Genomic DNA, 27,738 nt, shown 5'->3' with positions numbered 1-27,738 from the left:
GCATGCTTTGGTGTGTGTGTCTGCATGCTTTGGTGTGTGTGTCTGCATGCTTTGGTGTGTGTCTGCATGCTTTGGTGTGTGTATGAAAAGGTGTGTTTCCCCTCGAGTGTCTAGTAGAGCCAGCTGGATATCAGACAGGGAGCCTGCCTCATCTCCACAGGGATTTATGACTCAATATCCCACTCTGTGCCTCATTCCCTCCCTGCCTCCCGCCCTAGATTTTTTTTTTTTTAAATGCCTTCCTAACCATCTTAAATAAACATGCCCCATTCAAGAAATTTAGAACCAGGAACAGATATAGCCCTTGGTTCTCCCCAGACCTGACTGCCCTTAACCAACACAAAAACATCCTATGGCGTTCTGCATTAGCATCGAACAGCCCCCGTGATATGCAGCTGTTCAGGGAAGCTAGAAATCATTATACACAGGCAGTTAGAAAAGCCAAGGCTAGCTTTTTCAAGCAGAAATTTGCTTCCTGCAACACTAACTCAAAAAAGTTCTGGGACACTGTAAAGTCCATGGAGAATAAGAACACCTCCTCCCAGCTGCCCACTGCACTGAAGATAGGAAACACTGTCACCACTGATAAATCCACCATAATTGAGAATTTCAATAAGCATTTTTCTACGGCTGGCCATGCTTTCCACCTGGCTACTCCTACCCCGGACAACAGCACTGCACCCCCAACAGCAACTCGCCCAAGCCTTCCCCATTTCTCCTTCTCCCAAATCCATTCAGCTGATGTTCTGAAAGAGCTGCAAAATCTGGACCCCTACAAATCAGCCGGGCTAGACAATCTGGACCCTTTCTTTCTAAAATTATCTGCCGAAATTGTTGCCACCCCTATTACTAGCCTGTTCAACCTCTCTTTCGTGTCGTCTGAGATTCCCAAAGATTGGAAAGCAGCTGCGGTCATCCCCCTCTTCAAAGGGGGGGACACTCTTGACCCAAACTGCTACAGACCTATATCTATCCTACCGTGCCTTTCTAAGGTCTTCGAAAGCCAAGTCAACAAACAGATTACCGACCATTTCGAATCTCACCATACCTTCTCTGCTATGCAATCTGGTTTCAGAGCTGGTCATGGGTGCACCTCAGCCACGCTCAAGGTCCTAAACGATATCTTAACCGCCATCGATAAGAAACATTACTGTGCAGCCGTATTCATTGATCTGGCCAAGGCTTTCGACTCTGTCAATCACCATATCCTCATCGGCAGACTCGACAGCCTTGGTTTCTCAAATGATTGCCTCGCCTGGTTCACCAACTACTTCTCTGATAGAGTTCAGTGTGTCAAGTCGGAGGGTCTGCTGTCCGGACCTCTGGCAGTCTCTATGGGGGTGCCACAGGGTTCAATTCTTGGACCGACTCTCTTCTCTGTATACATCAATGAGGTCGCTCTTGCTGCTGGTGAGTCCCTGATCCACCTCTACGCAGACGACACCATTCTGTATACTTCCGGCCCTTCTTTGGACACTGTGTTAACAACCCTCCAGGCAAGCTTCAATGCCATACAACTCTCCTTCCGTGGCCTCCAATTGCTCTTAAATACAAGTAAAACTAAATGCATGCTCTTCAACCGATCGCTACCTGCACCTACCCGCCTGTCCAACATCACTACTCTGGACGGCTCTGACTTAGAATACGTGGACAACTACAAATACTTAGGTGTCTGGTTAGACTGTAAACTCTCCTTCCAGACCCATATCAAACATCTCCAATCCAAAGTTAAATCTAGAATTGGCTTCCTATTTCGCAACAAAGCATCCTTCACTCATGCTGCCAAACATACCCTTGTAAAACTGACCATCCTACCAATCCTCGACTTTGGCGATGTCATTTACAAAATAGCCTCCAATACCCTACTCAACAAATTGGATGCAGTCTATCACAGTGCAATCCGTTTTATCACCAAAGCCCCATATACTACCCACCATTGCTACCTGTACGCTCTCGTTGGCTGGCCCTCGCTTCATACTCGTCGCCAAACCCACTGGCTCCATGTCATCTACAAGACCCTGCTAGGTAAAGTCCCCCCTTATCTCAGCTCGCTGGTCACCATAGCATCTCCCACCTGTAGCACACGCTCCAGCAGGTATATCTCTCTAGTCACCCCCAAGACCAATTCTTTCTTTGGCCGCCTCTCCTTCCAGTTCTCTGCTGCCAATGACTGGAACGAACTACAAAAATCTCTGAAACTGGAAACACTTATCTCCCTCACTAGCTTTAAGCACCAACTGTCAGAGCAGCTCACAGATTACTGCACCTGTACATAGCCCACCTAAAATTTAGCCCAAACAACTACCTCTTTCCCAACTGTATTTAATTTTTATTTATTTATTTATTTTGCTCCTTTGCACCCCATTATTTTTTTTATTTCTACTTTGCACATTCTTCCATTGCAAAACTACCATTCCAGTATTTTACTTGCTATATTGTATTTACTTTGCCATCATGGCCTTTTTTTGCCTTTACCTCCCTTCTCACCTCATTTGCTCACATTGTATATAGACTTGTTTATACTGCATTATTGACTGTATGTTTGTTTTTACTCCATGTGTAACTCTGTGTCGTTTTATCTGTCGAACTGCTTTGCTTTATCTTGGCCAGGTCGCAATTGTAAATGAGAACTTGTTCTCAACTTGCCTACCTGGTTAAATAAAGGTAAAATAAAAAAATAAATAAAAATGTCTCGCTGCGGCCATGTTGCAATAAGGGTCAGGATGACACCACACTCTATCATGTTGAACAGACAGACACACACGCCTGGCTCCCCAAAACCAGTTACTGTTGGTTTCAATTATATCCACATACAGTGCCTTTGATGTTGGGAGGGAGTTTGGAATGGTTGAGGAGGAGAGTCCGGCAAGAGGGACAGAGAAATAGATGTTGATGTCTTGTCTATGATAGTGGCCTAAATACCTTCCCTTATTTCAGTTCTAGCCACAGTATAGCTACATGCCTTGATGCCTAGAGGCTCCTGAATTACAGCAAATTAATGTCTAAGTTGCATTAGTACAGGTTTCTGCTGAGTTGATTTATGTCTGAAGATATGCATCAGCCAATGTACAAAGAGCAAATTCCATACCTCAAAGAACAAGACTATTGTCTGATGGATGTCTGACTTCTCTCCCTCCCCCTTCCCCCTTCTTTCTCTCCCTCCCCCTCCCTCCCTCCAGGTGAGTTCAGCTACCTGGGTACGACCCTGCGCCAGGCAGACATTGAGCCCATGCCCTCTCTGTCAGACAGCTCATTGCCCTTTATGGGATCCTGCCTCTGGGTGAGTGAGAGAGAGCCCATCCCATCCACTCATCATTGTGACTGTGATCACATCACCCCACAACCTGGCTAGTCTGATTCATACTTATTGTACTTGCAACACACACACACACACACACACACACACACACACACACACACACACACACACACACACACACACACACACACACACACACACACACACACACACACACACACACTACATACTATACAGTATAACATTACTCAGTAATATCTGGATGTGTGAGCTGGATCAGTTCTCTTTTAAAGCCACCTTCCTTTGATGCCATGTGGCCCATGATAACAGTTCAGGTTCATTTGTGATGTCTGTATGAAAGTCAGTTCAGGACTGCTTCCCTATGAAGCAATTTGACTGCGAGGATAGGTACAAGAAATTGACCATGACCACCTCATTATCCACCTCACTCCCTGCCCATGTCTCCCTGCTTTAGCAGGATCAAGAGTGGGCACAACAGCTCCCAGAGTGTGTGTGTGGGGGGGGGCTTTGATCCTTCAGCCACTCTCTCCTGGCTGAGCTTTTCTGTCACTGTCTCTGCCACCACTATGCTACAGCTGCAGAACACAGGGGAGTCGGGTAACAGTGGTCCAGAACACAGGGGAGTCGGGTAACAGTGGTCCAGAACACAGGGGAGTCGGGTAACAGTGGTCCAGAACACAGGGGAGTCGGGTAACAGTGGTCCAGAACACAGGGGAGTCGGGTAACAGTGGTCCAGAACACAGGGGAGTCGGGTAACAGTGGTCCAGAACACAGGGGAGTCGGGTAACAGTGGTCCAGAACACAGGGGAGTCGGGTAACAGTGGTCCAGAACACAGGGGAGTCGGGTAACAGTGGTCCAGAACACAGGGGAGTCGGGTAACAGTGGTCCAGAACACAGGGGAGTCGGGTAACAGTGGTCCAGAACACAGGGGAGTCGGGTAACAGTGGTCCAGAACACAGAGGAGTCGGGTAACAGTGGTCCAGAACACAGGGGAGTCGGGTAACAGTGGTCCAGAACACAGGGGAGTCGGGTAACAGTGGTCCAGAACACAGGGGAGTCGGGTAACAGTGGTCCAGAACACAGGGGAGTCGGGTAACAGTGGTCCAGAACACAGGGGAGTCGGGTAACAGTGGTCCAGAACCCAGAATAGAATAGAACAGCACAGGGAAGAACATAGAATACTAGAGGAAAGTAGAACAGAATAGAATAGAACAGAAATACAGAACACAGAACAGAAATACAGAACAGAATAGAATATTCCACACCACTAGATCATCTAGAAGCAGCTAGTGGGCTGATGCTAAACCAGGGATCCTAATGGTAATAGAATATTCCACACCACTAGATCATCTAGAAGCAGCTAGTGGGCTGATGCTAAACCAGGGATCCTAATGGTAATAGAATATTCCACACCACTAGATCATCTAGAAGCAGCTAGTGGGCTGATGCTACACCAGGGATCCTAATGGTAATAGAATATTCCCCACCACTAGATCATCTAGAAGCAGCTAGTGGGCTGATGCTAAACCAGGGATCCTAATGGTAATAGAATATTCCACACCACTAGATCATCTAGAAGCAGCTAGTGGGCTGATGCTAAACCAGGGATCCTAATGGTAATAGAATACAGCTCACTGAAGTTCACCCTGAAGGGACGTGATCTTTCACCCCAACCCTGAAGGGACGTGATCTTTCACCCCAACCCTGAAGGGACGTGATCTTTCTCCCCAACACGTCTCATGTCACCTGGCGTTAAGACCCATTTCCATCCCCCTACGCCAGCGTTGTGGACCCCCAGACGTAGCTCCCGAAGAGGGGAGGGTTACTGAACAAACAGGCCACCCACCCTGGAGAAGAAGATGATGTCTTTCAGCACCTCAGACCTAATCAAAGGCAATATGACTACCAGAGGCCTGGATGGGCTGGTGTGGATGTCCATCACCACCATCATCACTACCACCACCACCTTCGTCACCTGCAACACCACCATCACTATTATCATCACCACCACTACCGCCACTAGCACCCCTACCATCACCACCACCACTAAAACCACTACCATCACCACCACCACTACCATCACTAACACCACCATCACAACCATCACCAACACCACCGTCACTAACACTACCAACACCACCATCACCACCACTACCATCACCACCACTACCATCACCACCACTACCATCACCACCGCCACCATCATCACCACTACCACCAACACCATCATCACCACTACCATCACCTCCAGCATCACCACCACCACCACCATCATCACTATCACCACCACCACCACTACTACCACCACCATTACCATCACTACCACCTCTACCATCACTACTACCACCACCACCACCACCACCACCACTGCCATCACCACCACCACTACCATCACTACCACCACTACCATCATCACCACCCCTGCCACCTCTACCACCACTACCACTACCATCATCACTACTACCACCACCATCACCACTACTACCACTACCACCACTACTACAACCACCACCACTACTACCACCATCACCTCCACCATCACCACCACTCCCACCACCAATTACACCACCACCACCACCACCACTACCACCACTACCACCATCACCTCCACCACCACCACTACCACCTCTACCACAACTACCATCACCACCACTACCACCACCTCTACCATCATCACTACCACCACCACCATCCCTCACTACCACCACCACCACTACCATCACCACCTCTACCACCACCACCACCTCTACCACCACCTCCACCACCATCACCACCACCATCATCACCCCCACCACCACCACTACCACCACCTCTACTATCATCACTACTACCACCACCACCATCATCCCTCACTACCACCACCACTAGCACCACCACCACTACCACTACCATCACCACCTCCACCACCATCACCACCACTACCACCACCACCATTACCATCACCATCACTACCACCACTACCATCACCACCACCACCACCACCATTACCATCACCTCCATCGTCACATACTACAGTTTATTTATACATGCACTGTGAACACACAACACTGCCTAAGCTTCCACTTCTTTTTATGAAATGAATCACAACAGGACATTGTTTTGTTTTGTTGTTCCCGGAACTTTATTGTCATTCTCACCAAGAGTTGGCTCAGTTTCAGTTACTCTGTGATGATTCAGAGATTCCTTAGAGACTGGTTTGGTTTTCTGAAGTATAAGCATTGTATATTGGAGGGAGGCTGGCTAGATCGTGTCCTTGGTAGAGAGATATCTCTGTGTACTCCCTTTGTTAGCGAATCACAGCCAATTATCCAGACTGGCTGCTATCTCATTCTCAGTGGTGTCTGTTATTTTCACAAGAAAGTGACAACATTTGAACATGATAGTGTTCCTTCTTTTAACCTGTGTTTGACCTTATTGTTCAAGCTTCTACATTTCCTTTCCTATGGAAAAGGACAAGTGCACGTTGCACTAGTCAATTGATCGGCTAATCTGTCCCAGATGGGTTAGAGGCAGGAAGGAGATCATCATTAGACCTTAATGGGAGGAGTAGTCTTCTAATCAGTGCTCATAGTGTACCTAATGAACTAACACTGTGACCTGATCTAACAGAGAGTGAACTGACCCTATAAACAGCCTGCAGCATAGAGAGAGAGAGAACAGAGGCCAGAGCCTGTTGCCAGCTATTGTAGTTTTAATGAGTTCCGGTCAGAGCAGCAGGAGCGGGACTTCTTGGCTGGACCTACCCCAGGGACAGGAGGGGATTCCTGGGGATAAGGGTTACACGGCTGCACCTGCTCTGGGTCTCTGGGTCTAGAGGTTAATGGAGGGGTGTTGTGATTGGATGTGTTTACTCTCACGTTCTGTGTCCTGGCCTCTGTCCAGCCTGGACTTTTAATCACGGTTAGTATCAGAGAGCACACAATGCTGCACCCTCAGCCCAGCCTCACTGCAACCTCAGCCCAGCTTGACTGCACCCTCACTGTAGCCTCAGCGCACCCTCAATTGCAGCCTCAGCCCAGCTTCACTTCACCCTCACTGTAGCCTCAGCGCACCCTCACTGCAGCCTCAGCACACCCTGACCCCAGCCTCAGCCCACCCTCAGTCCAGCCTCACCCAGGCTCAGTCCAGGCTCAGTCCAGCCTAACCCCAGCCTCAGCCCAGCCTAACCCCAGTATCATCCAGCTGGGTAATTCAACTATTGTTCCCTGTGGTAGGAGGTTAACCTGGCTGAATCAGTTAATACCAGTTAAGCAGCACTGCTGCTGCTGAGGCCCTCAGAGACCTCACAGAGGCTACAAACACCTATAGTGACCTTACGGCTCTGTTCAATCTGCATGGCAGAAGATCAGCTTTAACAGTTTAGCATTATGTTGTGATTGAAATTTACTACCACCTAACCATCACCATCTACATGTTATTATCCTGTTATTATCCTCTCTCTCTCGCTCTCTCTTTCTCTCACTCTCTTTCTCTCTCCCTCCCAGGGTCCCAGTCCGTCCATCAGAATGCTCCCCTGATGAAGACTCTGCTGCTGGCTGGTCCTGGAGGCGTAGGGAAGAGGATGCTGGTCCATGCTCTGTGCACTGAGACCGGGGCCAACCTCTTCAACCTGTCCCCCAGAAACCTGGCTGGGAAGTACCCCGGCAGGAGCTGCCTCCAGTACCTACTGCACATGGTCTTCAAGGTTTTTGTCAATCTGCTACTGTACATAGTGAGGAAGGCAGCAAAATGGTGCCATGTACGAGGGTAGAGGTCATTGTCTGGTTTGATTCAGATAGTATATGCACACATACTGTATGCCCCACAAAAACACTTTGGCAGTGTACATGATTAGGTATCAGTGTTGTGAATGAAATGCCTGCTGGTGAAGTCAGGAATAAGCTGCACTATGAGCTGCTCCATGTGTTGCTCTGTCAGCTTGATGTTGCTATGTGTTGCTCTGTCAGCTTGATGTTTCTATGTGTTGCTCTGTCAGCTTGATGTTGCTATGTGTTGCTCTGTCAGCTTGATGTTGCTATGTGTTGCTCTGTCAGCTTGATGTTGCTATGTGTTGCTCTGTCAGCTTGATGTTGCTATGTGTTTCTCTGTCAGCTTGATGTTGCTATGTGTTGCTCTGTCAGCTTGATGTTTCTATGTGTTGCTCTGTCAGCTTGATGTTTCAATGTGTTGCTCTGTCAGCTTGATGTTGCTATGTGTTGCTCTGTCAGCTTGATGTTGCTATGTGTTGCTCTGTCAGCTTGATGTTTCTATGTGTTGCTCTGTCAGCTTGATGTTGCTATGTGTTGCTCTGTCAGCTTGATGTTGCTATGTGTTGCTCTGTCAGCTTGATGTTGCTATGTGTTGCTCTGTCAGCTCGATGTTTATCAGATCAACATAGTTGTCTATCGGTTAACACAGTTACTGTTCACGGTTCCCCTGTGACATTCTGCACCACTGACTCATCTGAGACATGGAGGGGGGACGAGGGACATGAGAGAAGAGAGAGACATGGAGGGAGAGAGAGAGGGGGTGGGGGGAGAGAGAGAGGGGGCGGAGGGAGAGAGAGAGGGGGCGGGGGGGAGAGAGAGAGAGGGGGCGGGGGGAGAGAGAGAGAGGGGGCGGGGGGAGAGAGAGAGAGGGGCGGGGGAGAGAGGGGAGAGAGAGAGGGGGCGGGGGGAGAGAGAGAGAGGGGGGGGCGGGGGAGAGGAGAGGGGGAGAGAGAGAGTTGGGCGGGGGGAAGAGAGAGAGATGGGGTCGGGGAGAGAGAGAGAGGGGCGAGGGACATGAGAGAAGAGAGAGACATGGAGGGAGAGAGAGAGGGGGCGCGGGATGAGAGAGGAGGGGCGGGGGGGAGAGGAGAGAGAGGGGCTGGGGGGAGAGAGAGAGGGGGCGGGGGGAGAGAGAGATGGGGGCGGAGGGAGAGAGAGGGGCGGGAGGGAGAGAGAGAAGGGGCGGGGGAGAGAGAGAGGGGCGGGGGGAGAGAGAGAGGGGGCGGAGGGAGAGAGGGGGCGGGGGGAGAGAGATGAGGGGCGGTAGGGAGAGAGAGAAGGGGCGGAGGGGATGGAGAGAGAGGGGGGCGGGAGAGAGAGAGGGGGAGAGAAGAGGGAGCGGGGGGGAGAGAGAGAGGGGGCCGGGGGAGAGAGAGAGGGGGGCGGGGAGAGAGAGAGAGGGGGCGGAGGGAGAGAGAGAGGGGGTGGGGGGAGAGAGAGAGGGGGCGGGGGGAGGAGAGAGAGAGGGGGCGGGAGAGAGAGAGAGGGAGCGGGGGGAGAGAGAGAGGGGGGCGGGGGGAGAGAGAGAGAGGGGGCGGGGAGAGAGAGAGAGGGAGCGGGGGGAGAGAGAGAGGGGGCGGGGGGAGAGAGAGAGGGGGCGGGGAGAGGAGAGAGAGAGAGGGAGCGGGGGGAGAGAGAGAGGGGGCGGGGGGAGAGAGAGAGGGGGCGGGGGAGGAGAGAGAGAGGGGGCCGGGGGAGAGAGAGAGGGGGCGGGGGGAGAGAGATATTTGTCTCGCTTGGACACCTCTCTATGCAGCTGTCTTGAGAGGCAAACAAGTCAGGAGCCCATAGCCACTAGTGACATCGCCTGTCAGCACCTCATTGGTCGGCACCCTCTCTAAGTGCATTCTGGGATCAGGAGCGTGTCCTGACAGCACTTCCTGCTTGCTAAGACAGTGTTGGTTTCTAAAAGGCTTGTAACATTTGGGTGTGGCTGCCTCCCTCACCCCAAGTTGTTTTTGTCAATGCCAGCCATGGAAACACTGCAAGTCCACAATACTGTTTCTCCATAAGCCTGTGGTGTCATTAACTAAAGACTTACTAGCTCTCCTCCCCTATGGGACATAAGGCAACAATGAGCTCCTTCCAACACTCTTGGTCCTTGGCCACGTGTTGTGCCTCGTGATACGAGATGTTCATCTTGGCCAGCTCCTCTGTCACAGTTCTGCACCAGGAATTATTCTTCTCCCTGGTAGAGTCCACCTTTTTGGGATAAGGGTTATGGTTAGGGTTAGGGTTAGGGTTAGGATTATGGTTTGTGCTAGGGTTAGGTTTAGGGTTATGGTTAGGGTTAGGTTTAGAGTTAGGGTTAGGGTTATGGTTTGGGCTAGGGTTAGGTTTAGGGTTATGGTTATGGTTAGGGTTAGGGTTATGGTTTGGGCTAAGGTTAGGTTTAGGGTTATGGTTATGGTTAGGGTTAGGGTTATGGTTTGGGCTTAAGGTTAGGTTTAGGGTTATGGTTATGGTTAGGGTTAGGGTTATGGTTAGGGTTAGGGTTATGGTTTGGGTTAAGGTTAGGTTTAGGGTTATGGTTATGGTTAGGGTTAGGGTTATGGTTAGGGTTAGGGTTATGGTTATGGTTAGGGTTAGGGTTATGGTTAGGGTTAGGGTTATGGTTATGGTTATGGTTAGGTTTAGGGTTATGGTTATGGTTAGGGTTAGGGTTATGGTTTGGGCTAAGGTTAGGTTTAGGGTTATGGTTATGGTTAGGGTTATGGTTTGGGCTAGGGGTTAGGTTTATGGTTATGGTTAGGGTTAGGGTTATGGTTTGGGCTAGGGGTTAGGTTTAGGGTTATGGTTATGGTTAGGGTTATGGTTATGGTTAGGGTTAGGGTTTGGGCTAAGGTTAGGTTTAGGGTTATGGTTATGGTTAGGGTTAGGGTTATGGTTTGGGCTAGGGGTTAGGTTTAGGGTTATGGTTATGGTTAGGGTTATGGTTTGGGCTAGGGGTTAGGTTTAGGGTTATGGTTATGAGATACACTGTAGTTTAAATGTTACTGATAGTCCAGTTAATGTGTGACTTGTGCGTGTGGGTGTTATTTTGTTTGTGTGTTTGTGTGAGACTGATGTTTCTGCTGGTTAGACTGTTTGTTTTGTTGAGGTTACTAATCTTCCCATATGGGAGACAGTTGTTTGAACATTGGCCTTGATGTGTGAAATAAAGAGGTGTGTTTCTTTGTGTTGTTCTGCTGTGGCAGGTGGCTCGCCAGCTGCAGCCCTCTGTAATATGGATCGGAGATGCAGAGAAAACCTTTTATAAGAAAGTCCCGAAGCTGGAGAAAGAGGTATGTTCTCTACACAACGGCAGCATATCTCAATACCACTGTTCATCTCGTCAACAGAAATAGTGAATAAAATATTCGGCAAACATGTATTTTTCAGTGGCAATTAACGAGACTATAACTGACTAAATAGACCCAGAAAAAACTGTAACTAAACAAAAAAGAAGACACTAAATTATCTCTGTGACTAAAATCTGTTGAACTGAACAAGAGTTTTTAGACAGATTGATCGCTATTCAGTGATACGTACTGTTAATATTAGCAGAACAGATGCCCAGTCCAGTTCTGTTCAAGAGTCTGGGCAGACAGGCTCCACTCCGGCTCCGCCTCCGATCAAACACATTACGCAGGCGACTCTGTTGCTTCCTCGTAGCTAACCAGTCACCACCAGCCTTCTAGTTAGATACCACCTTTTGCCTGGTTAACAAACACAAGGTGCTTTACAAAATAAAAACAAAGCAACATTAAGTTTAATAGTAAAACAACAGTCTAGCTATGTTTTTCTCTCTCTTGAGTATAGAAACGCTTTTGAATTTGTAGTCTCGCTCAACACTCACACTTTCCCCACTGCATTTCATAGCCAGGTTCTGTCTCCGACTTCTAGCCAAGTCTCCCTCTTCTCCTCAGAGAAAATGGCTCTATTGTAGCCATTACCTTTCAAAAGATATGACTCATAAAACCAGCACTACATTTGTTTTCTTTCTGTCGTGGCGGGCCGTTCCACAACTAGGCTACTTGCGGACTCGAAGTTAAGTGGATCGGCTACATCACTGGGTGAAACAGTCATTAGCTCCCATTCAGAGTCATTATCCCTCGTACTGTACTACTTCTGGACCTGAGTGTGTCTGTGGAACGATGATAACGATGACACCTCAGAGTGACGGAGGTGCAACACTACTTTACATCACTCTCTCTCTGTCTCTCTCTCTCTCTCTCTGTCTCTCTCTCTGTCTCTCTCTCTCTCTGTCTCTGTGTCTCTCTCTGTCTCTCTCTCTCTGTCTCTCTCTCTCTCTGTGTCTCTCTCTCTCTGTGTCTCTCTCTCTGTGTCTCTCTCTCTCTCTCTCTCTCTGTCTCTCTCTCTCTCTGTCTCTCTCTGTCTCTCTCTCTCTCTGTCTCTCTCTCTCTCTCGTCTCTCTCTCTCTCTCGGTCTCTCTCTCTCTCTGTCTCTGTGTCTCTCTCTGTCTCTGTGTCTCTCTCTGTCTCTCTCTCTCTCTGTCTCTCTCTCTCTCTCTCTGTGTGTCTCTCTCTCTCTGTCTCTCTCTCTCTCTGTCTCTCTCTCTCTGTCTCTCTCTCTCTCTCCTTGTCTCTCGTGCGCTCGCTCTCTCTATCTATCTATCTGTCTTTCTGTCTCTCTCTCTGACTCTCTTTGTCTCTGACTCTCTCTGTCTATGTCTCTTTGTCTCTCTCTCTCTTTCTCTCTCTCTCTGCGCTTGTGTGTGCCTGTTTGATGTGTACAGTGCATTCAGAAAGTATTGAGACCCCGAGACTTTTCCCACATTTTGTTACGTTACAGCCTTATTCTAAAATATATGTTTTTCCTCATCAATCTACACACAATACCCCATAATGACAAAGCAAAAACTGTTTAGACATTTTGCTAATTTATTAAAGATAAAACACTGAAATATGACATTTACATAACTATTCAGACCCTTTACTCAGTACTTTGTTGAAGCACCTTTGGCAGTGATTACAGCCTTGAGTCTTTTTGGGTATGACGCTACAAGCTTGGCATACCTGTATTTGGGGAGTTTCTCCCATTCTTCTCTGCTGATCCTCTCAAGCTCTGTCAGGTTGGATGGGGAGTGTCACTGTACAGCTATCTTCTGGTCCCTTCAGAGATGTTAGATCGGGCTCAAATCCTGGCTCTGGCTGGGCCACTCAAGGACATTCATAGACTTGTCCCAAAGCCACTCCTGCGTTATCTTGGCTGTGTGCTTAGGGTTGTTGTCTTGTTGGAAGATTAACCTTCACCCCAGTCTGAGGTCCTGAGTGTTCTGGAGCAGGTGTCATCAAGGATCTCTCTGTACTTTGCTCCGTTGATCTTTCCCTCGATCCTCACTAGTCTCCCAATCGCTGCCACTGAAAAACATCCCCACAGCATGATGCTGTCACCACTATGCTTCACTGTAGGGATGGTGCCTGGTTTCCTCCAGACGTGATGCTTGGCATTCAGGCCAAAGAGTTCAATATTGGTTTCATCAGACCTGAGAATGTTGTTTCTCATGGTCTGAGAGTCATTTAGGTGCCTTTTGACAAACTCCAAGCAGGCTGTCATGTGTCTTTTACTGAGGAGTGGCTTCTGTCTGGCCACTCTACCATAAAGGCCTGATTGGTGGAGTGCTGCAGAGATGGTTGTCCTTCTGGAAGGTTCTCCCATCACCATAGAGGAACTCTGGAGCTCTGTCAGAGTGACAATCGGGTTCTTGGTCACCTCCCTGAACAAGGCCCTTCTCCCTCGATTGCTCAGTTGGGGATGAGTCTAGGAAGAGTCTTGGTGGTTCCAAACTTCTTCCATTTAAGAATGATGTTCTTGGGGACCTTCAATGCTGCAGACATTTTTTGGTACCCTTCCCCAGATCTGTGCCTTGACACAATCCTGTATCGTAGCTCTACGGACAATTCCTTCAACCTCATGGCTTGGTTTTTGCTCTGACATATACTGTCAACTGTGGGACCTTTATATAGACAGGTGTGAACCTTTCCAAAACGTGTCCAATCAATTTAATTTATCACCGTTGGACTCCAATCAAGTTGTAGAAACATCTGAAGGATGATCAATGGAAACAGGATGCACCTGAGCTCAATGTTGAGTCTCATAGGGTCTGAATACTGATAAATATAAGGCATTTCTGTTTTATGTTCACTTTGTCGTTATGGGTATTGTGTGTAGATTGGTGAGGAAAAACATTTATTTAATCCATTTAGAATAAGGCTGTAAGGTAACAAAATGTGGAAAAGGGGAAGGGGTCTGAATGCTCTGTATGTAATATCTATGTAGTCTGAACTAAGAATTCATACGGCCAGATAATTGTTATATATTCTTATATATATGTGTTGGTAGGATAAGGCTGTTTGGTCACATAGAAGTCAGTGATGTATGTTTACTATAGGTTAATGAGGCAATGCAAATGTGATGTGACTAAAATGTGACTAAAATTAAAGGGCATTTAGTTGACTAAAATGGCTCACTGTTTTTGTCATTTTGACAATAACTAGACTAAATCATTATTCAATCGACAAAAACTTGACTAAAACGTAATGATATTTTAGTCAAAATGACGAAGACTAGACTGAATGTAAAAAAAGAGTCCAGTTATTAGCACTGTTCAATACCAGCCCTCGACACTCGACTCAACAAACTGGATGCAGTCTATCACAGTGCCATCCTTTTTGTCACCAAAGCCCCATATACTACCCACTATTGCGACCTGTACGCTCTCGTTGGTTGGCCCTCGCTTCATACTCGTCGCCAAACCCACTGGCTACAGGTTATCTACAAGTCTCTGCTAGGTAAAGCCCCGCCTTATCTCAGCTCACTGGTCACCATAGCAGCACACACTCGTAGCACGCGCTCCAGCAGGTATATCTCACTGGTCACCATAGCAGCACCCACTCGTAGCACGCGCTCCAGCAGTTATATCTCACTGGTCACCATAGCAGCACCCACTCGTAGCACGCGCTCCAGCAGTTATATCTCACTGGTCACCATAGCAGCACCCACTCGTAGCACGCGCTCCAGCAGTTATATCTCACTGGTCACCATAGCAGCACCCACTCGTAGCACGCGCTCCAGCAGTTATATCTCACTGGTCACCATAGCAGCACCCACTCGTAGCACGCGCTCCAGCAGTTATATCTCACTGGTCACCATAGCAGCACCCACTCGTAGCACGCGCTCCAGCAGTTATATCTCACTAGTCACCCCCAAAGCCAATTCCTCCTTTGGTCGTCTTTCCTTCCAGTTTTCTGCTGCCAATGACTGGAACGAACTGCAAAAATCTCTGAAGCTGGAGACTCACATCTCCTTCACTAACTTTAAGCACCAGCTGTCAGAACAGTTTACAGATCCCTGCACCTGTACTTAGCCCATCTGTAAACAGCCCATCTATTTACCTCATCTCTACTTGCACATTCATCTTCTGCACATCTACCATTCCAGTGTTTTAATTGCTATATTGTAATTATTTCGCCACCATGGCCTATTTATTGCCTTAACTCTCTCATCTTACCTCATTTGCACTCACTGTATATAGACTTTTTGTTTTCTTTTGTTCTACTGTATTATTGACTGTGTGTTTTGTTTATTCCATGTGTAACTCTGTGTTGTCTGTTCACACTGCTATGCTTTATCTTGGCCAGGTCGCAGTTGTAAATGAGAACTTGTTCTCAACTAGCCTACCTGGTTAAATAAAGGTGTTCTCAACTAGCCTACCTGGTTAAATAAAGGTGTTCTCAACTAGCCTACCTGGTTAAATAAAGGTGAAATAAATAAAGACACTACAGTGCACATTGACAAACAGTGTAATCAAGGGACTTGTTTTGACAAGAATGTTTACATAGCAGATTGTCAAGTAACCTTCTCCATTATTGTATTGTTTGTGAATGAACTAAAGTGGGACTCACATCCATTGTTGGGTAACATGGGTTATATGAGATGACAGCTGTGAGCAGTTGAAAATGGGGACATCTTGAATTTACAAATAAGTTTATGCTGCCCTCATGTGGCCGGTCATAACTCTACCCCCTCTTCCTTGTTCTCCCTCTCCTCCCGCTCTCTCTCTATCTCCATACCCTCTCCTTCCTCTCTCAATTCAATTCAATTCAATTCAATGGCTTTATTGGCATGGGAAACATGTGTTAACATTGCCAAAGCAAGTGAGGTAGATAATATATAAAGTGAATATATAAAGTGAAATAAACAATAAAAATTAACAGTAAACATTACACATACAGAAGTTTCAAAACAATAAAGACATTACAAATGTCATATTATATATATACTATACATATATATAGTGGTCTATATTGGTCTATATTGGTTTATAGTAGTCTACAGTGGTCTATATTGGTTAATATTGGTTTATAGTGGTTTATAGTGGTCTCTCTCTATCTCCATACCCCTCTCCATCTCCCTCTATCTCCATACCCCTCCATCTCTCTCTCCTCACTTACTCTTCCTCTCCTCCCTCTCTCTCTCTCTCCTCACTTCCTCTCCATCTCCCTCTCTCTCTATCTCCATACCCCTCTCCATCTCCCTCTATCTCCATCTCTCTCTCCTCACTTACTCTTCCTCTCCTCCCTCTCTCTCTCCTCACTTCCTCTCCATCTCCCTCTCCTCTCTCTCTCCTCCCTCTCTCCCTCTCTAGATGGAGCCTAAGCGTCTGAAGAAGGACCTAGTAAAGGTGCTGAAGTCTGTGAAGCCTGAGGATCGTGTTCTGGTCGTAGGGACGTCCCGGAGGCCCTTTGACGCAGACCTCAAGCCCTTCTGTAAAGTCTATAGGAAGATCATCCTCATCCCCAGACCTGACTATGCCTCCAGACTGGGTGGGTTATCTATAGTAGTCTATATCGGTTTATATTGGTTTATAGTGTTCTATAGTGGTCTGCATTGGTCTATATTGGTTTATATTGGTTTATAGTGGTCTATAGTGGTCTATAGTGGTCTATATTGGTTTATAGTGCTATAAATTGATTTATAGTGGTCTATATCGGTTTATATTAGTTTATAGTGGTTTATAGTGGTCTATATTGGTCTATATTGGTTTATAGTTGTCTATAGTGGTCTATAGTGGTCTATATTTGTCTATATTGGTTTATGGTGGTCTATATTGGTCTATATTGGTTTATAGGAGTCTATGGTGGTCTATATTGGTTTATAGGAGTCTATAGTGGTCTATATTGGTTTATAGTGGTTTATAGTGTCTATAGTGTTCTATATTGGTTTATAGTGATCTATAGTGGTTTATGTTGGTTTATAGTGGTCTATATTGGTTTATAGTGGTCTATATTGGTTTATAAATGTCCATAGTGGTTTATAGTGGTCTATATTGGTTTATAGTAGTCTACAGTGGTCTATATTGGTTAATATTGGTTTATAGTGGTCTATATTGGTTTATAGTAGTTTATAGTAGTCTATAGTGGTCTATAGTGGTCTATATTTGTCTATATTGGTTTATAGTGGTCTATATTTGTCTATATTGGTTTATAGTGGTTTATAGAGGTCTATAGTGGTCTATAGTGGTTTATATTGGTTTATAGTGGTATATACTGGTCTATATTGGTTTATAGTGGTTTATATTGGTTTACAGTGGTTGATATTGGTTTCTAGTGGTCCATAGTGGTTTCTAGTGGTTTCTAGTGATGTATAGTGGTCTATATTGCTTTATAGTGGTCTATATCTAGGCCAACCTGTTGGCTATGGACAGACAGAATCTGTGGAGGTTTTATTCCCTAAAGCCACCAGAAATGAGTTGACATGAAAAATACTGGTGGAATGAATTCATATGATAGGCCCACCAGTAAACACACATCTTTTAAAAAAATGTTGTATTCATTGCCCGCTTCTGGTTTGAACTCTAACCTTTCTATCCCTGTCTGTGATGTGTTCTCCAGTGCTGTGGAGGGAGCTGCTGTGTGGCGGCGGTGCTCGCCTCACCCCCAGCCTGGACCTGAGCTCCCTGGCCAAGGTGACAGATGGCTACACCCAGGGCCACATCCTGCAGGCTGTGAGGCAGGTGCTGACCCCTCGCAGGCTGGCCCAGCAGACTACCAGACCACTGACCGCTGAAGAGTTCATCCCTCCACTGGCCAGACAGGACCCCGTCTACAAAGAGGAGGAGGAGGCCTTTAAGGTTCAGTAGCATCAATCAATTAATCACCTTTGATTTGCATAAATATTTTTTTACATATGTTTATCACCAAAGTGCTCAGGATAGCCTTACTCCCACAGAAATCAGAGGCGACAATTGGAAAGCTCCTATGTAGGAGGAAGGAAGGGGTTATTTTGCCATTATAACAGTTAAAATGGTCCTCTGTATCTCAGTAGGTGGTACAGTAGGTGATGCTTGCATCTTAGGATAGTGGGTTTGATTCCCGGGACCACACACATGTAAAACAATAATATGTAAGTGGCTATGGTTGAAAGCATCTGCTAAATGGTATATTATTATATTAAAACATGTTTTTGCCTTTGTTGTGCTGATTGGTCTACATCTATTATCATAATCAGATATGAATTCAGTATTATTACTATTATCATTATTGTATTATGAATTCAGTATTATAATCCGATATCAATTCAGTATTACAATCAGATATCAATTCAGTATTATAATCAGATATCAATTCAGTATTATAATCAGATATCAATTCAGTATTACAATCAGATATCAATTCAGTATTATAATCCGATATCAATTCAGTATTATAATCAGATATCAATTCAGTATTACAATCAGATATCAATTCAGTATTATAATCCGATATGAATTCAGTATTATAATCAGATATCAATTCAGTATTATAATCAGATATCAATTCAGTATTATAATCAGATATCAATTCAGTATTATAATCAGATATCAATTCAGTATTATCCGATGAGCTCCATATATACATTTGAGAGTCGTGCTCCAACAATCACCACATGAGGGTGCTGCGTTCCTACAGTTGGGAAGGAAATGCCACTGTATAACAGGTTTTATTTCCTCCGACCGTGGATTGATGGCTGTGAATGTGTTTCAGATGTGGTACGGCAGGACACCTTTGGGTAAGAAGAGGGCACGGGCGGCCAAGGCCATCGAGGAGGAGGGAGAGTCTGGCAAGGACAAAGACAAGCGGGGCACTGGGAAGAAGACAGGGAAAGAAGAGAAAAGCAAGAAGAAAAATAAGTAAATGTCAAATACAAGAGATAGACGTCGGCAACATTTGGGGAGGTCTACAGATAGGGACTTTCAGGGGATGTGATTTACATTCCTACTTCTTAGATATGATGGACGATACATTTACTACCAGTCTATGACTGTAAATATCATGACAACAGTATAACGGTAACAGTCGATCATGTTATGATCATAATGACAAAAGTAGCTGTTTATCTTGTATGAGACCAGATATAAAGTATGTAGAATAAATCATTGTTGTCGCAGTGTAAACATTTAAGATGGAAATAAGTGTTTTGATTTGAGTCCAAATGGATCCCAGCAGTATAATTTCATGAGATTCTATTTTGCCCATTAGAAGCTAATTAGCCTTGTTGATGAGCGCTGAGTTGTTTAAACTGGGGGCTCTGAGCTGCAGTGGGAGGGGGGGCGTACTGAGACTCACAACCCCCCCAAAATACACCCAGTCGCATCCGAGCCCCGGGCTCCCCTCTCTCCCCTGTCCTGAGACAAATCATCATTAACCATCCCCAGAACCACGAGACCGTGCAACGATGGAGTGATTCCTCTCAAATGTTAGCTGCTAACCGTAATGATGAAAAAGCACAGCAACGGTGCCTTGTATTTCCTGTCAGTCTTCCTTTCTCTCTCTTCTTCTCTCTCTGTCTCTCACTCTCTCTCTCTCTCTCTCTCACTCTCTCCCTTTCCTCAGCCATCGTTGGGTTTGCGTGGCTTCTGTGCCATAAGAGTCTGTTAATTAGCCTGTGTAATTGTCATTGTTGCCAGTTACAGCCAGGGGGCTTCAGGCAGAGAGACACTGTGCAATGTAGCAGCACCTTGTCCCAGGTCGCCCTGTGTTACTGTTTACACCCAGTTAGCGCTAACAAGCCAGCCTGCCCTGCCAAGCGGCTGACCCACTTCCCAGCTCCAGCAAGCCTCTACTAGCTCCCCAAGGACCAACTACCCCCGTTCACTGGCCATCTTTAATCAAGTATTAGTCAATGGGAAACCAGATCCCCATTGTCCACCACAGCATAACCCTAACCATGCATCTGTACCCCTCTTGTCTTTTGGGTGTCTGGGTCTACACACTCCACACTCTCTCTTGTCCCGGTCTTTATTGTCATCCTCTACCTTCCCTTTCTGTCTGTCTTTCTCTCACTGTCCCATCCCATCGCTCTCTCATTTTCTCTCTTTATCTCTCTCTTCTTCTTCTCCGTCCCATCTGTCCTCCTGCCAGGTGTGTTTACAGAGCGTGACAAACACTGTCACCTTTCCTGCTCCTTGTAGCTTAAACCAACATCTAATTGAATGATTCATGTGTGTGGACCACCGCCTTCTCACCCAACAACAGGCCCTTAAGCAGTCTTTTATGTGACGACCAAGCTGTTTTTTACTCCAGTGGTGTTCCCTTTGGGATCTATTTACTGTAGTATGACTGAGGTGAACCACAACGTGCATTTATCCAGAATAACACATTCACAATGTCTTAATGCACAGATAATTAGCAAATGCGGAAAGACAGCATTGTATTTGGTTAATTGCTCACAGTGTGATGGTTACTAGTGTTGTTATCAGCTGATCTGTATCTCAGACAGACTTATTTTTTTGATTTTGCCCATCTTCTCCTCCTTCATGCTTCATTTCCATAACACTGGATTTCTCTCCGCAATTTTGTGGCGATGATAATGAAGCATTATTTGATTAGATTAATCATTCTTTAATTTCTGTGTTTTGTGATGACAGAGTCAAGGGTGATTCAACCCTGTGGTCATGGCAGTAATAAAATCAAGACCACTGTCGACTCTTGGAGACTTTTAACCATTATTTTGCAATTCCTATTTATGTCCCTGTCTCTTGGCTTGAGGGCCCAGTTCTCCATACACCCATACTTTCTCTCTCAACCCCTGACCCAGTGTTCCTTTTTATGGTGATGTATCCAGTCTTTCCACCCAGTCCTCAGCCAGAGGTGGGAAGAAATGCTGATATGACCTAGAAAATGTTCAGCTCAGGTCCCAGCCCCATTCCCAGCTCCATTCCTATTCCCAACCCCAGCACCAGCCTTCCTCTGTAGCCCAGGGGGAGTGATGCTCTGACAGGCTCATTTGCTTTGCGATCCCCTGGTCTACTGGGGCCCTGTACTGGGACAGAGTGACAGCTAGGAGCTCTGGAGGGGGACACAGGCTCAGGGGGGTCCCCCCTCCACCTCACTGCCTGTCACATACTATCACAAACTATCACAAAGTTCCAATACTCTTTTTCAAGGCAGCATCCACTTTATAACCATGAAACCTTCAAATAATGTTTGAGATCTTTCCTGTATTCCACTGTTCTATTGTAATAAAATAGATGTATACCATATACATAGATTTATAGTTGAAACGTTATGCTGATGACATTTGAGACAAACTCAGGAAGCTAGGCCAATTTGAGCTGGTTGGTTAGTATTATCTAGTTGGTTAGTATTATCTGGTTGGTTAGTATTATCTGGTTGGTTAGTACTATCTGGTTGGTTAGTATTATGTGGTTGGTTAGTATTATGTGGTTGGTTAGTATTATCTGGTTGGTTAGTACTATCTGGTTGGTTAGTATTATCTAGTTGGTTAGTACTATCTGGTTGGTTAGTACTATGTGGCATGTTAGTATTATCTAGTTGGTTAGTATTATGTGGTTGGTTAGTACTATCTGGTTGGTTAGTATTATGTGGCATGTTAGTATTATCTAGTTGGTTAGTATTATCTGGTTGGTTAGTACTATCTGGTTGGTTAGTATTATGTGGTTGGTTAGTATTATGTGGTTGGTTAGTATTATCTGGTTGGTTAGTACTATCTGGTTGGTTAGTATTATCTAGTTGGTTAGTACTATCTGGTTGGTTAGTACTATGTGGCATGTTAGTATTATCTAGTTGGTTAGTATTATGTGGTTGGTTAGTATTATGTGGTTGGTTAGTATTCTCTAGGTGGTTAGTATTATGTGGTTGGTTAGTATTATGTGGTTGGTTAGTATTATCTGTTGGTTAGTATTATGTGGTTGGTTAGTATTATGTGGTTGGTTAGTATTATGTGGTTGACTAGTATTATCTAGTTGGTTAGTATTATGTGGTTGGTTAGTATTATGTGGTTGGTTAGTATTATCTGTTGGTTAGTATTATCTGGTTGGTTAGTATTATGTGGTTGGTTAGTATTATGTGGTTGGTTAGTATTATCTAGTTGGTTAGTATTATCTAGTTGGTTAGTATTATGTGGTTGGTTAGTATTATGTGGTTGGTTAGTATTATCTAGTTGGTTAGTATTATCTAGTTGGTTAGTATTATCTAGTTGGTTAGTATTATGTGGTTGGTTAGTATTCTCTAGGTGGTTAGTATTATCTGGTTGGTTAGTATTATCTGGTTGGTTAGTATTATCTGGTTGGTTAGTATTCTCTAGGTGGTTAGTATTATCTGGTTGGTTAGTATTATCTGGTTGGTTAGTATTATCTGGTTGGTTAGTATTATCTGGTTGGTTAGTATTCTCTAGGTGGTTAGTATTATCTGGTTGGTTAGTATTATCTAGTTGGTTAGTATTATCTAGTTGGTTAGTATTATCTAGTTGGTTAGTATTATCTGGTTGGGTTAGTATTATCTAGTTGGTTAGTATTATCTGGTTGGTTAGTATTATCTGGTTGGTTAGTATATTATCTAGTTGGTTAGTATTATCTAGTTGGTTAGTATTATCTAGTTGGTTAGTATTATCTAGTTGGTTAGTATTATCTAGTTGGTTAGTATTATCTAGTTGGTTAGTATTATCTAGGTTGGTTAGTATTATCTGGTTGGTTAGTATTATCTGGTTGGTTAGTATTATCTGGTTGGTTAGTATTATCTGGTTGGTTAGTATTATCTGGTTGGTTAGTATTATCTAGTTGGTTAGTATTATCTAGTTGGTTAGTATTATCTAGTTGGTTAGTATTATCTAGTTGGTTAGTATTATCTAGTTGGTTAGTATTATGTGGTTGGTTAGTATTATGTGGTTGGTTAGTATTATGTGGTTGGTTAGTATTATCTGGTTGGTTAGTACTATCTGGTTGGTTAGTATTATCTGGTTGGTTAGTATTATGTGGTTGGTTAGTATTATGTGGTTGGTTAGTATTATGTGGTTGGTTAGTATTATGTGGTTGGTTAGTATTATGTGGTTGGTTAGTATTATGTGGTTGGTTAGTATTATGTGGTTGGTTAGTATTATGTGGTTGGTTAGTATTATGTGGTTGGTTAGTATTATGTGGTTGGTTAGTATTATGTGGTTGGTTAGTATTATCTGGTTGGTTAGTATTATCTGGTTGGTTAGTATTATGTGGTTGGTTAGTATTATCTAGTTGGTTAGTACTATCTGGTTGGTTAGTATTATCTGGTTGGTTAGTATTATCTGGTTGGTTAGTATTATGTGGTTGATTAGTATTATCTAGTTGGTTAGTATTATCTAGTTGGTTAGTATTATCTAGTTGGTTAGTATTATCTAGTTGGTTAGTATTATCTAGTTGGTTAGTATTATCTGGTTGGTTAGTATTATGTGGTTGGTTAGTATTATCTGGTTGGTTAGTATTATGTGGTTGGTTAGTATTATCTAGTTGGTTAGTATTATCTGGTTGGTTAGTATTATGTGGTTGGTTAGTATTATCTAGTTGGTTAGTATTATCTGGTTGGTTAGTATTATCTGGTTGGTTAGTATTATCTGGCTGGTTAGTATTATCTGGTTGGTTAGTATTATGTGGATTGTTAGTATTATCTGGTTGGTTAGTATTATGTGGTTGGTTAGTATTATCTGGTTGGTTAGTATTATCTAGTTGGTTAGTATTATCTGGTTGGTTAGTATTATCTAGTTGGTTAGTATTATCTGGTTGGTTAGTATTATCTGGTTGGTTAGTATTATGTGGATTGTTAGTATTATTTGGTTGGGGACAGTATTGTTACTGCTGGTTTGATGACAGATCAGAGGTCTGGGGACAGTATTGTTACTGCTGGTTTGATGACAGATCAGAGGTCTGGGGACAGTATTGTTACTGCTGGTTTGATGACAGATCAGAGGTCTGGGGACAGAAATTGATTGGTTGTAACACTCACCTGTTGTTGTTATGGCCTCCAGTCCAAGGACATTAGCCCTCCCTCTACAGGTCCACAACCTCCCTGTGTGTCTCTCTCTGTTTATCACTCTCTCTTTATCTCTTTGTGTGTGTGTGTGTGTGTGTGTGTGTGTGTGTGTGTGGTGTGTGTGTGTGTGTGTGTGTGTGTGTGTGTGTGTGTGTGTGTGTGTGTGTGTGTGTGTGTGTGTGTGTGTGTGTGTGTCACAGCAAGTGTAGTCACACACTCCATCGTGTTGGCGGGGAGGAGAGAACTGCTTACCTCAATTCCAGAATAATTATGGAGTGGAAAAAAGAACAATTAGCCAGCTGGGTATTATAAAACAAGCAATTCATGGTATGCTAATAAGGCGAATTTCCAGCAATTGTCGATCATTTGCTAATTATTTGTTAATTAGTCTGACTTTTTAGTGCATCAATTTATGAGAGATTAATGAACAGACAGATTCTGGTATTTAACAAACTCTCTCGGCAGCAGTTGAGAGTTCTGTTCCTTCCTGCTGTGATCGTAATTGCTGTTATGAAAAGTCAAACTCCATTGAGACACTTTTACAACCATGTCCTCTAGTGTATCATATTCCTGGGACAACACACGAAGTCTCTGGGACCAACACACGAGGTCTCTGGGACAACACACGAGGTCTCTGGGACAACACACGAGGTCTCTGGGACAACACACGAAGTCTCTGGGACAACACACGAAGTCTCTGGGACAACACACGAGGTCTCTGGGACAACACACGAGGTCTCTGGGACAACACACGAGGTCTCTGGGACAACACACGAAGTCTCTGGGACAACACACGAAGTCTCTGGGACAACACACGAGGTCTCTGGGACAACACACGAGGTCTCTGGGACAACACACGAGGTCTCTGGGACAACACACGAGGTCTCTGGGACAACACACGAGGTCTCTGGGACAACACACGAGGTCTCTGGGACAACACACGAGGTCTGTGGGACAACACACGAAGTCACTAGGACAACACACGAAGTCTCTGGGACAACACACGAGGTCTCTGGGACAACACACGAGGTCTCTGGGACAACACACGAAGTCTCTGGGACAACACACGAGGTCTCTGGGACAACACACGAGGTCTGTGGGACAACACACGAAGTCTGTGGGACAACACACGAGGTCTGTGGGACAACACACGAGGTCTGTGGGACAACACACGAGGTCTGTGGGACAACACACGAGGTCTCTGGGACAACACACGAGGTCTGTGGGACAACACACGAAGTCTCTAGGACAACACACGAAGTCTCTGGGACAACACACGAGGTCTCTGGGACAACACACGAGGTCTCTGGGACAACACACGAAGTCTCTGGGACAACACACGAGGTCTCTGGGACAACACACGAGGTCTCTGGGACAACACACGAAGTCTCTGGGACAACACACGAGGTCTCTGGGACAACACACGAGGTCTCTGGGACAACACACGAAGTCTCTGGGACAACACACGAGGTCTCTGGGACAACACACGAGGTCTCTGGGACAACACACGAAGTCTCTGGGACAACACACGAGGTCTCTGGGACAACACACGAAGTCTCTGGGACAACACACGAGGTCTCTGGGACAACACACGAGGTCTCTGGGACAACACACGAGGTCTCTGGGACAACACACGAGGTCTCTGGGACAACACACGAGGTCTCTGGGACAACACATGAGGTCTCTGGGACAACATGAGGTCTCTGGGACAACACACGAGGTCTCTGGGACAACACACGAGGTCTCTGGGACAACATGAGGTCTCTGGGACAACATGAGGTCTCTGGGACAACACACGAGGTCTCTGGGACAACACACGAGGTCTCTGGGACAACACACGAGGTCTCTGGGACAACACACGAGGTCTCTGGGACAACACACGAGGTCTCTGGGACAACACACGAGGTCTCTGGGACAACACACAAGGTCTCTGGGACAACACACGAGGTCTCTGGGACAACACATGAGGTCTCTGGGACAACATGAGGTCTGTGGGACAACACACGAGGTCTCTGGGACAACACATGAGGTCTCTGGGACAATGTAAACCTTCAGCGACAGCAGCGTAATACTCACTATCTAGCCTACGTTTCATTACTATGGGATCCTCTAACTCTAAGATACTGTATGTCCTTTTTTCCTTGATTCAACTAGGTTGTTTGTCACATTAAATGTGTTAATGAGGATGATTGCTTGCTTGCTTTCTCTCCTTGGGGACAGCCATGCAGGTCTGGGATGGAATTGAATTTCAGATGTTGAGTGGGATGAAGGTCCCCTACTCCCCTTTCCCCTCAGTGATAGTCCTATTACCATCCTCTGCTCTCTCCTATGACATATCATTACCATAGTCCTGGGGTGCCTGGTCTCATCCACTGGGATCATTTACCTTGCCCTGGGTCATACACACTGAAAAGAAGACTCTATAACAAAATCATGTTTACGGTAGGAAATTAAAAGAAACTCAACTGCATATAAAAATATACATTCATTGCTGCAAGGGACACTTTTTGACGTATCCCAGAAATCTGCCTAAAGGGCCTTTAGCGTGTTGAGTAGACAGGCATTCATCACAGTGGTTTAGTTGGACAAGTAGGGACAAGTAGGGCTAGGATGGACACCAGAATATAGAGACCACAGACCCTGCACACAGAGAGCGAGAGAGAGAGAGATGTGACATAATTAAATCAATGTATACTGGCAATACGCATTAAAAGTGGTGAGAAAATAACAGAATTCTTTAAACAGGGGCGGGGCCTTCATCAGGGTTGTAATCTGAGCCCTGCACTCTTCAATATTTACATTAACGAATTGGCTACTATTCTAGAAAAATCCTCAGTCCCTGGTGTTAGTCTCCACAATTCAGAAGTTAAATGCCTACTCTTCGCAGATGACCTAGGCCTGCTGTCACCCACAGCACATGGCCTACAGCAGAGCCTGGACCTGCTAGAGCAGTACTGCCAGACCTGGGCCCTGGCAGTAAAACCCCAAAAAGATTAAAATAATGATTTTCCAGAGAAGATCTCAGGGAATTAGACCAACGTTCTCAAAATACAATTACTACAATTACTTAGGTTTAAAAAATAAGCTCAACTGGACACCTTAATGAGGCAGTGAATGAACTGAGAGAGAAAGCACGCAGGGCATTCTACGCCATTAAAAAGCTCATTCAAATTGAAATACCTATTAAAATTTGGCTAAAACTAATTGAATATGTCATTGAACCAATTGTCCTCTATGGCAGCGAGGTGTGGGGTCCACTTGCAAAACAAGATTTCATTAAATGGGACAATTGAAACCATTGAAACCCTGCATGCAGAGTTCTGTAAGAATCTCCTACATGTCCAGAGGAAAACTACAAACAATGCAGGGCAGAATTAGACCAATATCCACTAATAATAAAAACTCAAAAAAGAGCAATTAAGTTTT

At 45.2% G+C, this 27,738-nt stretch overlaps 1 protein-coding gene across 1 annotated transcript in view; it reads left to right on the top strand.

The window, feature by feature from the left end:
• drc11 (dynein regulatory complex subunit 11) overlaps positions 1-21,863 on the top strand; it is a 68,563-nt gene extending 46,700 nt beyond the window's left edge. The window contains 7 exon segments of the mRNA XM_031813532.1: positions 3,180-3,236; positions 3,239-3,280; positions 7,766-7,965; positions 11,227-11,313; positions 16,680-16,857; positions 17,926-18,164; positions 19,057-21,863. Coding sequence (XP_031669392.1) covers positions 3,180-3,236; positions 3,239-3,280; positions 7,766-7,965; positions 11,227-11,313; positions 16,680-16,857; positions 17,926-18,164; positions 19,057-19,206 — 953 coding nt within the window. The 3' untranslated portion in view covers positions 19,207-21,863.
• The last annotated feature ends 5,875 nt before the right edge of the window (positions 21,864-27,738 follow it).

Source organism: Oncorhynchus kisutch, unplaced genomic scaffold, assembly GCF_002021735.2.
Source record: "Oncorhynchus kisutch isolate 150728-3 unplaced genomic scaffold, Okis_V2 Okis05a-Okis16b_hom, whole genome shotgun sequence".
In the NCBI taxonomy this organism is placed as follows: domain Eukaryota; kingdom Metazoa; phylum Chordata; class Actinopteri; order Salmoniformes; family Salmonidae; genus Oncorhynchus; species Oncorhynchus kisutch.
The sequence above is the reverse complement of the archived record's forward strand: the minus strand, read 5'-3'. Positions and strand labels throughout refer to the sequence as shown.